Genomic DNA, 15909 nt, shown 5'->3' with positions numbered 1-15909 from the left:
CAGTATGCTACTCCAAATGGATCTATATAAGTTGAGCAAATAGGCTGAGAAGTGTCAACTGAAGTTTAACATTGACAAATGTAAAGTACTGCATATGGGTAGCAATAACCCAAGAGAAATGTACCAACCGTGTGGTACTACACTCAGGGAAGTATAAAGTGAAAAAGACCTTAGGGTAATTGTTCAGTCAAATGTGAAGTTTGCTGAGCAGTGCAGACAGGCTGCCAGGGCAGGCCATGGAGTCTTGTCAAGGCAATGGTCAGGCCACACCTAGAGTACTATGTACAGGTCTGGAGGCCTCATTTTAGAAGGATATAGAGTTGTTAGAACAAGTATACAAAGAAGGGCATCAAGATTGGTGAGGGGAACAAAGGGGTGCTCTTACCAAGAAAGGCTTAAGTTCTGCAAATTGCAGCGCCTTGGGAGTAGGCACCTGCGAGGTAATCTGATTGAGGTGTATAAGGCCTTGAATGGTTTGAGCAAGCTTATTGCTGATGGGATTCTTCCTCTTGCTCAGACTAAGAACCTGAGGGGGCGCAGTTTCAAATTGAGGAAAGATAGTTGTAGAATAGATGAGAGGAAATTTGCCTTTAGTCAGCGGGTAGTTGATTGGTGGAACAGGCTTCCATCTTTTGTTGTGGAAGCTAATAGCCTAAATAAATTTAAGGCTGAGCTGGACAGGAATTTGGAACGAATGGAGGCGTGAAATGGGAGGGGTTTTTTTTTTTTTTTTGGCTGATGCTGCATAAGCTTGCTTTCTTGCGTAGTAGGCCTCTACTAATGCTAATGCTATAGTAACAAGCTTGTTTGGCATTCAAGGCATTGGTGGGTTTGGACAAAGTTTCTGGACATACATTCATTGGAAGAGCTTTATTCAGAAATGAAAATCGTTTATGCTTTCAAATGGCTCCTGTGATATTTAGATAGCCATAGTTACCTTAATACATGGTGTGGATGATTAGCGAGGCTATCAAGACAACCAAAGAAGGAAGATCTATCATGAATGAATTCTGGAAAGGTTATAATGTCTGGAAGACAGTCAACATCAGACTCATTGGTTGAGATAAAGGAATCACTAATAAATGGTTGGTGGAAGTAATTGCATACAGAGTTAATTACAAATTTTGAAAGCTCCGAAGGGAACCCCAAAACTGTCACAGAGGAAGTTGTTCAGCTTATGAATCAACTGGACTTTGAAGTCAGCACTGAAGACATGGATGAATTTATTCCATCTCATTCAGGGCCGATATCCAGGGAAGATCTGATTGCCATATAAGAGGCAAATAATGAGGCATTACCTGAGGACCAAGTGGATATCAAAATCATTAAAAGTTCTCCTAAAATTCTTTGAATATGAAGAACCGCAGTTAAGCCTTCACTTAACCTGAGAAGTTCTTAAAATTGTGGAAGAATTTGACCATAGTGCAAAGCAGTTCAATGGTCTGTAGTGTTGAGAGAGTTGCATGTTGGCAGAGACTTCTTTATCAAGAAAAGAATAAGTCACAACTTTTTCTTGATAAATTTTTCAAGAAAGCTGATAAGACAGAAGTGTTCAACTTCTAAAATACATAACAATATTCTGCACAGTCTCTAACAGCAAGCCTTTCATCCAGCCATTAAATTGTTTCTTCTGTATAATAAATACCACCACCAGTAATCTGAGATGAGTTGATTTTAAGGTGAGAAAGTAGTATTTAAGATTAATTTTAATCATTGTATTAAGTGTAGCTTAAAAATATTCTGTATACATTGAATAATAAATTATTCAATAAATAATAAATTAATAAAATAAAATAAAAATAAAAAAAACCCTAAAAATTTATATCATAATTAGGATTTTATAATATTTTTCAGATCTCTGGGAATGGAAATCCCTTTATAACTTGACAAACATGATCACAATGACTGGTGCTTACTACATATTGTAATGTGAATGGTTATCCATTGTAAAGTGATTTGATTGTACAGTGAACCAATCATGAAGCGAGGGTACACTGTGTTTAAAAATCATGTGATAATCATATAAAATTATTGTTAATTTAAATAATTTTATTTTAGCTCAATCACTGAGGTATTATGAAAAAAGACAGTCCTATTCCCCCCACCCCAGAATTACAAGCATATTTTATGTAGGAATATTAGTCTAGAATGTCACGAAAAAAGTTTCTCTTCAGGGATACTTTATTAAACAGAAAGCCTGACAATAAAACAAAATAATAACAACAAAACAATTTATTTAAAAAGTTTAAACCCATATAATTTATTTATATTTGTCTTCTATTTATAGGGAACATATGCAACTGTATTTAAAGGGAAAAGTCGACTTACAGATAACTTGGTAGCTTTGAAAGAAATCAGGTTAGAACATGAAGAAGGTGCACCGTGTACTGCTATTAGAGAAGGTTGGCATTCATGTTTTTAGAAGAAAACATGCTGAAATTTTTAATCAGTTTCAGTGTGGGGTTTTTTTTTTTTTTTTTTTTTGCAGCATAGGCTGCAAAAAAAAAGTGATTTTTAATCAGTGCTATGCATTAGTCTTTCAAATTGAAATATAAATCATTCACTTATAAAATTGCTTTTATATGTGTACTTCCTTCCTGAATTATGAGCATATGATAATGTATACTGTATGACCAAAAGTATTCAGGCACAAGGTAGTTGCAAAAGGTACTTTTAATTCTATTACATAGTTGGGCACCTTTGACAGCCTCGGTGCTCCTGAGCATACTTTCTACCAAATTCCAGTAATTCTGACCAAAACTTGCCTCCGTTTTCCCCTGCAAAGTAGCTGCCAGAGGTTGGTTTGGAAGGAGTTTTGCCATAGTCTAATGCAGCATTCAATTGATCATACAAGTGTTTAGTAGGGTTGAGACTTGGGCTCTGAGTGCTGTGTGACACTTGATGAATTAGTAGTAGTAGTAGTAGTAGTAGTAGTAGTGGCACTTGATGCAAGAAAGCAAGTGAAGGAGCTTATGCAGCATCAGCCAAAAAAAAAAAAAAAAAAATCACACCATACCCTCCAAATGCCTGTCCAGTTCCTCCTTAAATTTATTTAACCTATCAACTTCCACAACGACAGATGGAAGTTTGTTCCAGCAATTAACCACCCGCTGGCTAAAGGCAAATTTCCGCACATCTATTCTACATCTATCCTTTCTTAATTTGAACTTATGTCCCTGTAGGTTCGTATTCTGAACAAGTGGGAGGATCCCATCAGAATTCAGCGTGCTCAACCCATTCAAGGCCTTATAGACCTCAATCAGATCACCGCGCAGGTGCCTAGTCTCCAGCCACTGCAATTTGCAGAACTTAAGCCTCTCTTGGTAAGAGGATCCCTTCATTCCCCTCACCAATCGTGTTGCTCTTCTCTGTACACGCTCAAGCAAATCTACATCCTTACATGGAATAGTGTTGCTGTGATGCTGACAGAGCCTGTAGCACTGTCAGCCATCACGACGTTACTATAGCACTGTCACAATTTAGGTAGAGCATAGTTGTCAAAAATGTTATGTTAAAATATCTAAGTTTTAACATAACATTTTTGACAACTATATGTTCACAAACTCTTAGAACAGCAACAGCTCCTCCTGTTGCTGTTCTAAGAGTTTGTGAACATCAGGAATACCACCAAAGGCTGTTTTGCATTGACTATGATATGCAGCTTCCCTGCCATGAAACTGAAGTCTATGCAGCTCCCAGTGGGTAGTTCATGTACTGACTGATGTTTCTGCAACTTCTTGAGGTAGCTCTGTCTTGTTTTAGGCAGACAGCATGCATGAGGCACAAATGACTCTCTGTATGATCTGTCAATCATGTTCTGCAAGTTTGAGGGTGACCAGGCTTTTTTGTTGTTATTGTTAAGGTTTCACATAAGGTCTTCCATTTTTTAATAAAATCTGTCACATGTAATTCAGTTTAATTACAGTTGTGTGCATATAGAGGTTGCTAATGAGCATCCATCTAGCATCCCTTATTGAAAATTTAAGTTCTGCTGCTCCACTGCCCATACTGGCTTCTAAATTGCTGCTGCTACAGGCAGACCTGACAAGATTTATGTTAGCATGCCTGAGGCATGTGCATGCATAGAGGACTTCTAGCACAATATTTGTAGATGTATGAATACTTTTGGCCATATCGTATAGTTCTGGATGCATATTATCAAAGTAAAAAATAAAGCTGACTGCGATGTTGCAATATATAGGTGTGAATCTGTGAGAGAAGGCATTGTGAAATTGCTCAGCTGAGCTACACTTTCAGCATTGTGCAGTAATGGCACTGCAGGAACAATGTGAACTCGTAAGACACTAAGATGAAATCCATTTATAAGTTTGATGTACTGTGGCTTCAGTTGATATATATGTAAATGAAGTAATTTCATGCTGCATTTACATGCTTGTCTAAGGATGTCCAGGGGTTGTAGAATAAATGGAGTTAATTTTTAAAAAAATTAAAAAGTATTGTATATTCTAGCATGAGTCAATTTTCTAAATGAGTTGACCCCCCCCCCCTTTTTTTTTCCTTTGAAAATTTGAGCTTAATCATATTCACTGTGTCAGTTGATCTTTTTAATCATCATAGTCTGCTCTTTCTTTTAAAAGTTTGTTGTGACTTTTATTACACAGCACAATAAACTGTTCGAGAAAGCTATAAACATATACAGTATTCCCTTATAGAAGGTTACAAAATCAAAACCTAGAAGCATAAGTAATGATATATGTGTACATGAATGGCTTGGATTAAGAAGCTGAGCCATTCCTTGTTGCTTTTAGTACTGTACTGCAAATTTGTTTCTCAGTAAACGGTGCCTCACTATTATGAAAGCAAGTTTTCTGTAAGATATTGAAAATCTTAGGTTTACTTTTTAAGAACTTCAAAAATAAAGCAAATGTGCAGATTCTATGAATTAATTTTATATGATGATGGTGAATAAATTCTTCAGTTTTAAAACCTGAGCAACAATGTATATTTGTTGTCTTTCTGGCATGAGTCAGAATGACAACAAATATACATGTAAAAAAATGTATGTATTAAATTATAAAAAAATGATATTAACTCATGTCTTTTTAACCTTAAGCATGTGCGTTTTCCAGTTCAGGATTTTGTACCCACCATTTAAGTTGAGTACGAAATAGGTCTACTTATACACCAGAATATATATGGAATTGCATACACTAGCTATCTCCCATTATGGTATGGTGGCTTTACTACCTGTCACTGATTTGGAGATTCTGGGTTTGAATTCTGTCAGAGACCAGAGGAATTCTTAAAGGCCTGTTTGGTTAAGGATGTAGTTAGCCAGTCTCAGATAGGGAGAATAGGATTCTTGTTATTGAGTTTTTCAATGTGTGTTGTGTTGTGAACACCTACTTGTATAGACATGTTACACACATTAATACCAATATATTTACAAATGTAAATATATTGGTATTAATGTTATCATCATTGAACTGGCACTCTGTAACCTGAGTAGTCAAAAATTTCAAAGAACAAGTGAGAAACAGTGTCATAACAGGTAAACATGAAGGTTCTCCTGTAACAAAACAGAGCATGTATAAATTTACCTTTGAACTTAGAGTACTATGTCAGGTTACATGAAGAACATGGTATTGGCCCATTTATTGCTGATCATTGTTATTCTTAAATTATCTTGTATATCTCAATATTTTTCATTGGAATATGTCAGGTAATTCAAAATCAGCTTCACAACTTTGCATTTTGAATTTAATAAATCATACCAGGCTCTGAATAAATGCCGTGTTCTTGAAGCGTTCATCAGAATTTGTGCACAGTAATATAAGCAATAAAATAGTAATTCTTAGTGGGTCCAAACAAGTAGTGCATTTTAATTTTAAATAATTGCGGTCTGCAATGCAAGTTCAGTGGAGTTTTATGTGGTATGGAATATAATGTAGGCATTCCTTTTATGATTGGCACATAAGTTCCGTTTGTTTAGTTTTCTTTTCTACAGGTAGCAAAAAAAAAAAAAAAAAAAAAGAAAGACCATATGCAATTGATGAAACAGTGAAAAACAAGTACATCTTTTGTTTGAAGTCCAAAAAAATCAACATACTAAGTTGGCCCTCAATTCACTGCACTCCAGCTTACTGTATTCAGATTAGCAGTTGCCAAATTTGCAAAAATTGAAGAACAAAATTAAAGTTACTACTAATGATAGTAGAGCATCTGATATGTTACACCAAGTGTGGCAGAAAACTGCCTTTCTGCCACACTTGGTGTAACATATCAGATGTTTGTATTGACACCACTAGTGGTAGTGGTGTCAATATGAACTTTAATACCATGCCTTTCATCGGATGCTCAGTATGTTTTATTAATTTTAAAATCTCTAATATTCCAGGTGAAAGGTAGTCTTATCTTTGTAATGTTGGTGTGAGATGAAGCTATTTTTGAATTATTTTATATTTAAGCATGTGAGTTGAGTGAGAGAGTGAGTATTGGAAAAAAATCCTACAAGGTATGGTGCACAATATGATATTTCTGTAATTTGCTGATCACACTGTTGGGGAAAAAAAAAAAGTATTCAAAATTTTGAAATTTTAATTTTAAAATTTTAAAAAGTACACTGTATAAATTAGAAATATAAATACTATTTACAATAAAAAAGGAAGTTCTGTGTACTCTATGGTAAAAATCCAAATAAAAACAGGGAACATGATACTTTTCAACTATCACATGCTGTCTTTGTCAAACTATAACTTCTCAGTAGACAACCTCTTGGGTGCAAATTGCTTTGCCTGGCTGATAGATGCAGAATTATTTGCCAGGCAGTTTTCAGAGTAACTGTGATTTTGAATATGGCAACATTAAACATCTTAGCCTTCCTGCTCGTAAGCTAAGTTCTTCATTCCTTCCTGCTCGTAAGCTAAGTTCTTCATTCCTTCCTGCTCGTAAGCTAAGTTCTTCATTCCTTCCTTCCATAAAATGAGCAACATTCTGCTACAGCCTTATCTTTTGATTTGGTTCTCCATTTCCATGGCTTCATTGGTGATCCTTAATTCTCCTCTTGGCTTCCATCATAAGTCTAGTGTTGTGTTTTGTATATCACCACACTCTTCATCACATCATGATACAGGGTTTTAATGCCATGGTTAATCCTCATCATCAGAAATCTGTTACACCTACTAGGGTTGTACTATTCACTGTTTTCTTCCATGCTGTTCCATTTCCTGTTAGATCTTTACCATTATCCAGAGTAAGCCTTCTAATGCTTCCTTGACCCCATCAATCCACCTTCCTCTTGATCTGTCTCTGTGACTGTTTTTGCTTCTAATACCTGTCTAGCTAATATCCCTTCTCCATTCCTTTCTTTGACTTGGCTCATTATGGTCTTAGCTGCCAATGCACCATTAAACAACAAATCAGTCAATGAACCCATCCTTTCTACATCCCCATACAACCTTACCCAGGAGGAGGAGATTGATGCAATTCTGCTGCAGGAGCCCTATGTCCATGTAGGGAGTGTAACAGGTTATCCCATGTCTTATAAGATTGTCCAGCAACCACCCATGGGCTGCCATAGCTATAATAAATACAGAGATAGCAGCCGTCCGTATTGCCCCACTATGAAATAAGTGCATGCGCACAGATCTTGACACCATTCGGAACTATCTACCTTCACTCTATACCCATCCAGGTGAAGACATTGCAACTGCACTGGCAATAATACAAGCTGCCCTCAATCTAGTCCCAGATGGAAGAATCTTGATTGGGGTTGATGCAAACTGAAGCTCTCCCCTCTGGTATAGGACTACACCAGATCCTTGTCCTTGAGGTTGTCTCAGATATGCCAGACAAGCTGTACTTGGTACCTGGGAGTCTAAAACGCTGATGGAACTGATATTCGGGTGACATTCAAGTCAAGTGGACCCAATTTCAGCGAAGTCCGGACGGTCTGTGACAGCCAATCCTTTGCTTGCACCTTCACGATGGTGGGACTGTTAGTAATCCTGGGTATAACCTCCATGCACAAGTACATGGTGGGTGACCACCCAGATGTGAACCAATGTAAGCAGGGGTCAAGGTGTGGCGCTCACACCACATGGAGGAATGCTGCCCCTCTACGTTACCAGATGACTCTCATCAACCGCCCCTCTAGGTGGTAGATGACTCTCATCAACCGGTGCAATACCACCACTTTGCTTATTGGAGGCTTGAAGTGGTGGAACCCATGTTTAGTATCTCTTCCATCATGCAGTATGATTGATGACTTTTGAGGTTATGATGAACATCGTGGCGAGATCCATTATTAGCATTAGCATTAGTAGAGGCATATGATGCAAGAAAGCAAGCTTATTCAGCATCAGCCAAAAAAAAAAAAAAAAAAAGAAAAAAACACACCACTCCCATTTCACCCCTCCTCCGTTCGCTCGAAATACCTGTCCAGTTGAGCCTTAAATTTGTTTAGGCTATCAACTTCAACAAGTGATGGAAGTCGGTTCCACCAACCAACCACCCGCTGGCCAAAGGCAAATTTCCGCACATCTATCCGACATCCGTCCTTCCTCAATTTGGATTTATGCCCTCTGAGCTGATTATTCTGAGCGAGCAAGATGAAGAATCCCATTGGCATTGAGCATGCTCAAACCATTCAAAGCCTTATACACCTCTATCAGATAACCTCGCCGGTGCCTAGTCTCCAGACTCTGTAATTTGCAAAACTTAAGCCTTTCTTCGTAAGAGCAACCCTTTGCTCCATTCACTAATCTTGTTGCCCTTCTCTGTACCCGTTCCAGCAGCTCTACATCCTTCTTGAAATGAGGCCTCCAGACCTGTATACAGTACTCAAGATGTGGCCTAACCATTGCCTTATACAAGGGAATAATCACCTCCTTATCCCTGCTAGAAAAATTCCTGTATATCATTGACAAGACACCATGAGCTACTCTTGCAGCTCGTCTGCACTGCTCAGAGAACTTCATATCTGCCTGCACAATTACCCCCAGGTCCTTTTCATTCTCCACCACTGTCAGTGTAGTACCTCAGAGTTGATACGTTGCTCTGGGGTTACTGTTTCCCATATGTAGTACTTTACATTTGTCAATGTTAAACTTCATTTGCCCCTCTCAGCCGATCTGTTCAACCTTTCCAGATCCTGTTGCCGCAGCATAGCATCAGTGGTGTCCTTAACAACCCTGCCATCCTTTGTATCATCTGCAAACTTGGACATTAAACTTGATATCCCATCATCAATATCATTCATAAACACCGAAAACAACAACGGACCCAACACTGAACCCTGAGGAACTCCACTAATAACACTAGTCCACGTTGAGCAGTGTCCATTGATTACCACACTCTGTCTTCTGCCACTCAACCATCCCCTTATCCATAGCAGCAATTTGCCTCCAATGCCACACTGCTCCAATTTGTGCAGCAGTCTTCCATGTGCAACAGTATCAAAAGCCTTTCTAAGATCCAAATATATAATATCAAAGTTATTCCCTGCATCCAGTTCTTTTGTGACTACATCATAGTATCCAATCAAATTGGTCAGGCAAGACCTGCCTGACCAATTTAACAAAACCATGCTGCGTCTGAGCTATAACTGAATTCTTGTCTAGATGATCCTGCAGTGCTTCTTTAACCAGTGCCTCCATTAATTTTCCAGGAACAGAAGTTAAACTAACAGGTCTATAATTACTTGTGTCAACATTTGATCCTCCTTTGTGAATTGGGGTTACATTTGCACATCTCCAGTCTATGGGTACCTCCCCTGAGTCCAAAGAGCTCTCGTAATTATGGCTAGGGGTTTGCTTACTTCCTTTGCTGCCTCCTTTAATATAACTGGATAGATCCCATCCACCCCAGGTGCCTTTTTTATGTTTATCCTCAACAATCTCTCCTCCACTTTTCTCTCAGTTATTACAAAATCATCCAACTCACTGCCAATGTTTACTTTACCTACATCATTCTCGTTCCTGAATAACACCTCATGCGTGAATGTAGATGCAAAATACTCGTTTATCCACCTGAGCAGGATCCTCAACTGTTGTACCATCAATATCCAGTGGACCAATCTGATTCATCCCTTACCTTCTTGAGTTTAAATAGGTAAAGAACTCTTTTCTGTTTTTCTTTGCATCCTTTGCCAAGGATTTTTCGTAGTCTGCCTTTGTTTGCCTAATCTCCTTTGTGACTTGGTTACAGACCAACTTATATCTATCATAGGCTTCCATGTCACCCATTAATTTGTATGTATCCCATGCATTTTTCTTCTCTGCCACATGTCTCATTAGTTCATCTGACAACCATTTAGGCCTAAACCTTGAACAATATTTCTTAGTTGGTATGTAAAGCCTGGTAGCCTCCAAGATTAGTTCCTTGAATGCTTCCCGTTTTGAGTTTGCTGTTGGTAACATCATCAGTTGGTCCCACTGTATAGAATTTAAATACTGTCTCAGACCATAGTCGCCTTTACGATAAAAAAAACCCTTCCCTTTACTTCTGATGGTAGTTACCTCCTTGAGTAAATCCCACTTCAACACACTGTGATCACTGCCACCTAGTGGTTCATTTATCTGCAGTGGTTCATTACCTAGTGGTTCATTTATTCCTTACATTTCAAGCGTACAGCTTTAAAACGGTGTTTGCAGGCCGGCCACTAGTTAGTACACCGGGCTGAACCTATTCGTAACTCTCTTAGAGGCTTCCAGATCAGCTAGTGTATAATCTTGGTACCTCTACTCTGCCAAATACTGACTGCACGCAGTTCGAGTAGTGTGTGAGTGCGGGGGGGGGGCATTGTCGAGGCCACATTATGTCAAGGATCTGGGTATATTCTTACCATGTGTATGCCATATCCAAAAATTTCATTACTTCATACAGCATGTCCCACCCGCATTTTCTTACTATTGAATACACCATAAATTGTCAAACTAATAGATCAAGCTTATCTGTGAAAAGATCTAAACCTCCCAAACACTTCCTAATTCATTTCACAAATGTACGTGGTCTCAATTCTAATCTCAACGATGTCTATTTCCATGCAGTCTGCCAAACCCCATGTACTTTTTCTAAAAGAATATCAGTTATCGGTTGATTAAACTACTGCTCATCTCAGATGCTCAAATTATTCGCTGTATGATTCCTTTCGCCTCAAAGGTGTTACTTGTGCATATGTCCATTCTGATATTCCCTGTCAGAGACTTAGTAATTTGGAATCTCCTCTCTTCGATCTTCTCTGGCTTAAAATCTCTCTACCTCATTGTGTCAAATTCATCTGTTGTCTCTGTTCTCCCAACTCCACTAATCACTTGGAGCTCTTTGACTTCCTCTCTTTGCAACTTGACTTTCTGCAGTCCAACTTTCCTAACAGTGAGGTAATATTCCTTGGTGATTTTAATGTTCACAACTCCAGCTGGCTTCCATTTTCTAGTCACACTGACCCAGCTGGTCGAGATGCTGAGTCTTTTGTAATTACTAATGACCTTGCACAGATTATTCATTTACCTACAAGAATACTGGACAATCCTAATCATACAGCCAACAGGCTTGATCTTTTTCTCACAAACAACCCTTCTAAGTACACGGTCGAAGTGAGAGGTCCATTAGGCACTTCAGATCACAACTTGGTGATTGTCTCTTCTCCAATGGAGCCTTTATCTCATGGCTATTCCCAACCTCATGTTGTTTGACATTACAAGAATGCAAAATGGGATGACCTGTGAGATTTCTTTTCTTTTCCTTGATTGGATTACTGTTTCAAAACTTCTGATGTCAATGTTTGCTCAGATCGTGTCGTAAAATTATTCTTGCAGGAATGGAATCCTTTATACCACACTTTAAAATCTCGTCCTTTTATCTAAACCTTGGTTTTCCAATAAATGTGCTAAGGCTGTTCAAGAGAAGAATGTTGCATATCGTAATTGGCTTGTTTCTCATTCTTCAGCTTCATTTTCTGCCTACACCAAAGCTCGCAACAATTGTAAAGCAGTTATTAATCAGTCCAAACTAGATTTTGAACAGGCTAAGAATAGAAAACTTGCTTCTTGCCCTAATGGTAGCCGAACATTCTGGTTTCTTGCCAAAACTATTGACTGCAACTTTTGCCCATCTCTGCTCCCACCTCTCTCCAAACCAGATGGTTCTGTTGTCACTTCAGCCAAGGATAAAGCTGATTTGCTAGCATCCTATTTTTCTTCAACTCATGTATTAATTATCTTGGTAAAACACCTCCCTCCATTCCCAACATGCTCCATTCAATGTTTCCTGTGGTTTTCCGTCAAAAGGATGTCAGAAGGATTTTGATGAATCTTGATCTAAGAAAGCTCTAGGTCCTGATGGTATTTCTCCACTTGTTCTCAAAACCTGTGCTCCTGAACTTACTCATATTCTTTGCCGCCTTTTTTCACTTTCTTATTCCAAAGGTGTTTTTCCTTCTGCTTGGAAATTTGCTCATATCCAGCGAGTTCCTAAAAAGGGTGACAAATCCCTCTCATCCAATTATCGTCCCATTGCAATTACTTCTACTCTTTATAAAGTAATGGAGAAATCCATTAACTGCCAACTCTTAAACTACCTAGAAACTTTCCATCTGATCAACGATCGCCAGTATGGATTCCGTCAGTGTCGATCCACTGGTGATATTCTGGCTTATGTTACCCATTTATGAACTAATTCAATGGAAAGGTTCTGTGAAACACAAGTAGTTGCTCTTGATATCTCAAAGGCTTTCGATAGTGTTTGGCATAAAGGTCTTCTAAACAAACTTTCATCTTATGGTTTGCCATCTGTTTTTTGTAATTGGTTATCCAGTTTTCTCTCTGATTGCTTACTGAGGGTGATGGTAGATGGCTCTCTGTCTTCTACCTTCTACACTAATGCCGGTGTCCCCCAAGGTTCAGTTCTTTCCCCCACTCTTTTCCTCTTGAATATTAATGACCTTCTTTCATTGACTGGAAATCCTATCCATAGTTTTGCCGATGATAGTAGATTGCATTGTACTTTCCATTTTGAGAAACCTTGCCCTGCTCAATCAGCTTCAACTTCTCGAAAATCTGCTACCAATGCTACCAATCTGCTACCAATGAATGAGTTCTTTCTTAGTTTTATAACTTCACTTTCTTAGTGAAGCTGCTTTTTGGAGAACATTTGATCGCAAATTTAATTGGAATAAAGAAGCAAAAAACTTTCTACGATCGAAATTTGATGCAATATTCAGCAAATCTGTTTCTAGTGGGTAACCATTCGATAGTGTTTGGCATAAAGGTCTTCTAAACAAACTTTCATCTTATGGTTTGCCATCTGTTTTTTGTAATTGGTTATCCAGTTTTCTCTCTGATTGCTTACTGAGGGTGATGGTAGATGGCTCTCTGTCTTCTACCTTCTACACTAATGCCGGTGTCCCCCAAGGTTCAGTTCTTTCCCCCACTCTTTTCCTCTTGAATATTAATGACCTTCTTTCATTGACTGGAAATCCTATCCATAGTTTTGCCGATGATAGTACATTGCATTGTACTTTCCATTTTGAGAAACCTTGCCCTGCTCAATCAGCTTCAACTTCTCGAAAATCTGCTACCAATGCTACCAATCTGCTACCAATGAATGAGTTCTTTCTTAGTTTTATAACTTCACTTTCTTAGTGAAGCTGCTTTTTGGAGAACATTTGATCGCAAATTTAATTGGAATAAAGAAGCAAAAAACTTTCTACGATCGAAATTTGATGCAATATTCAGCAAATCTGTTTCTAGTGGGTAACCATTCGATAGTGTTTGGCATAAAGGTCTTCTAAACAAACTTTCATCTTATGGTTTGCCATCTGTTTTTTGTAATTGGTTATCCAGTTTTCTCTCTGATTGCTTACTGAGGGTGATGGTAGATGGCTCTCTGTCTTCTACCTTCTACACTAATGCCGGTGTCCCCCAAGGTTCAGTTCTTTCCCCCACTCTTTTCCTCTTGAATATTAATGACCTTCTTTCATTGACTGGAAATCCTATCCATAGTTTTGCCGATGATAGTACATTGCATTGTACTTTCCATTTTGAGAAACCTTGCCCTGCTCAATCAGCTTCAACTTCTCGAAAATCTGCTACCAATGCTACCAATCTGCTACCAATGAATGAGTTCTTTCTTAGTTTTATAACTTCACTTTCTTAGTGAAGCTGCTTTTTGGAGAACATTTGATCGCAAATTTAATTGGAATAAAGAAGCAAAAAACTTTCTACGATCGAAATTTGATGCAATATTCAGCAAATCTGTTTCTAGTGGGTAACCATCAATAAGGCGCGTTCCATAATTTGCCTGGCGAACAAGATAGATGGAAAGGAGAAATGTTGAGCATTTTCTTTTACGCTATCTCTCTGACTCACTCAGTCGTAAATGAGTAAACCTGCATCGTGCCATGATGCGGGTGGGAAGATAAAAAGGTACCCCTCCTAGATTTTGGCCACTTGCCCATGAGATTCGTACCTTAAAATAAAATAAAAAACATGTTTAAAACATAAAGCAGTTGAACGATCCAGACAAACGAAAAAACAAAAGAAAATGTGCGTAATAAAAAACTGTTTTTGAGGGCTAACTAAAAAAATATTCGAATCTGGTTTTAGAAGCTTGGTTTCGGTTTTAACAACTCAATATGAAAACCGGGTTTAACCGGTTTATAAAACCGGTTTGCAAGCCCTAGTACAAACAATGAGTTGTTTGGTTCCAGTTACTGCATGTATGTCTAATACAGTGGACCACACACATTACTCTAGCCTGTGGTATCCTCTTTTCTTCCAACTTCACTAATTATCATTTTTAATTACCTTAGTTATAGTTTTTTTCATGTTCTGTTCTGATATTTTTAACTAAATGCCAGAAACACTTCCCCATTTCTTGATACTTGTTTTTGTACCCTTCTTAAAAACTGCCCAAGGTTTTTTTTTTTTTTTTTAGCCTTTTTTTACACACATTATTCACTTTTCACTTGTTATATTCCACTAATGATTTATTTCATCAAATATTTCTTGTCTTTTGCTTTGTTTAATTGCCTCTCTAACTTCTTAGATCCTCTGTACCATTCTTGATTTACTGTCTTTGTATACTCATTGTCGCAGTACAAACTCTATAAAGGCCAGAGACAGTGTAAGTTTCAGCACTGGTCTGCATAGTATAGTGTTCGTCTGGCCACTTAGCTGCAAGGCCTCCAGTGGGACCCCGTGTTGCCTTCCCATCACCCCTTGGTGGCAGACCGGTTGTAGTAGGGAGTATATAAAGTCTGGCAGGGGTGAACCCTGTACTGCACCTGAGCTTGCCAGGGAGGGGAGGGCCAGAGAGAAATAAATGGAAAATTTTTATTGGAAAGGAAGAAACATTAATGGTGCAACTTTAAAATCTCCTCATTAAGTTTACATTTCCTGAGACTATGAAATTTTTTTTTTGGCCGATCGATTCTCTAATTCAGATTTAATTATTGTCGGCTTATGTACCACTGTTGCCTAATTGTTATTTTTTTGTAGTGAGTTTCATTTTTATATTTAGCAGAAATTATTAATGTTAATTAATAATTTTTTTCTACAAAACAAGAATACAAATTAATTTGCATTCTTGTTTTGTAGTGTTTGTTGTATTGAAAATTTGTAAAACTAATTTCAAAATAATATATTTTCAGTATCTCTCTTGAAAGATTTAAAACATAACAATATAGTCACTTTGCATGATATTGTCCACACAGAGAAGTCACTTACATTGGTATTTGAATATCTGGTAAGTAGAATTAAGAAAACAATAGAAGTAATTAAAAAATGTGTGTTTGGTTTTGGATTATTATGTTGATATATGCAGAATTCATTTCTTTAATGTTGTTATAGTGCAGAAACTTACATTTTTCAAAATATCAATGTAAGATTATGGCTAGAGGATTCTACAGGCCACACCAATAACTTCTTCCCAAACCAAGAGAAGCAGCAG

General features: G+C 37.8%; 1 protein-coding gene across 1 annotated transcript in view; it reads left to right on the top strand.

The window, feature by feature from the left end:
* Positions 1-15909, top strand: part of LOC150078195 (cyclin-dependent kinase 17-like) — a 251117-nt gene that overhangs the window by 124578 nt on the left and 110630 nt on the right. The window contains exons 7-8 of the mRNA XM_090385304.1: positions 2288-2402; positions 15611-15705. Coding sequence (XP_090241430.1) covers positions 2288-2402; positions 15611-15705 — 210 coding nt within the window. The remainder of the gene's footprint in view (positions 1-2287; positions 2403-15610; positions 15706-15909) is intronic.

Source organism: Mastigoproctus giganteus, chromosome 11, assembly GCF_048544385.1.
Source record: "Mastigoproctus giganteus isolate SK-2022 chromosome 11, ASM4854438v1, whole genome shotgun sequence".
Classification (NCBI taxonomy): domain Eukaryota; kingdom Metazoa; phylum Arthropoda; class Arachnida; order Uropygi; family Thelyphonidae; genus Mastigoproctus; species Mastigoproctus giganteus.
Note: the sequence above shows the minus strand (reverse complement) of the source record. Positions and strands in the feature narration are given on the sequence as shown.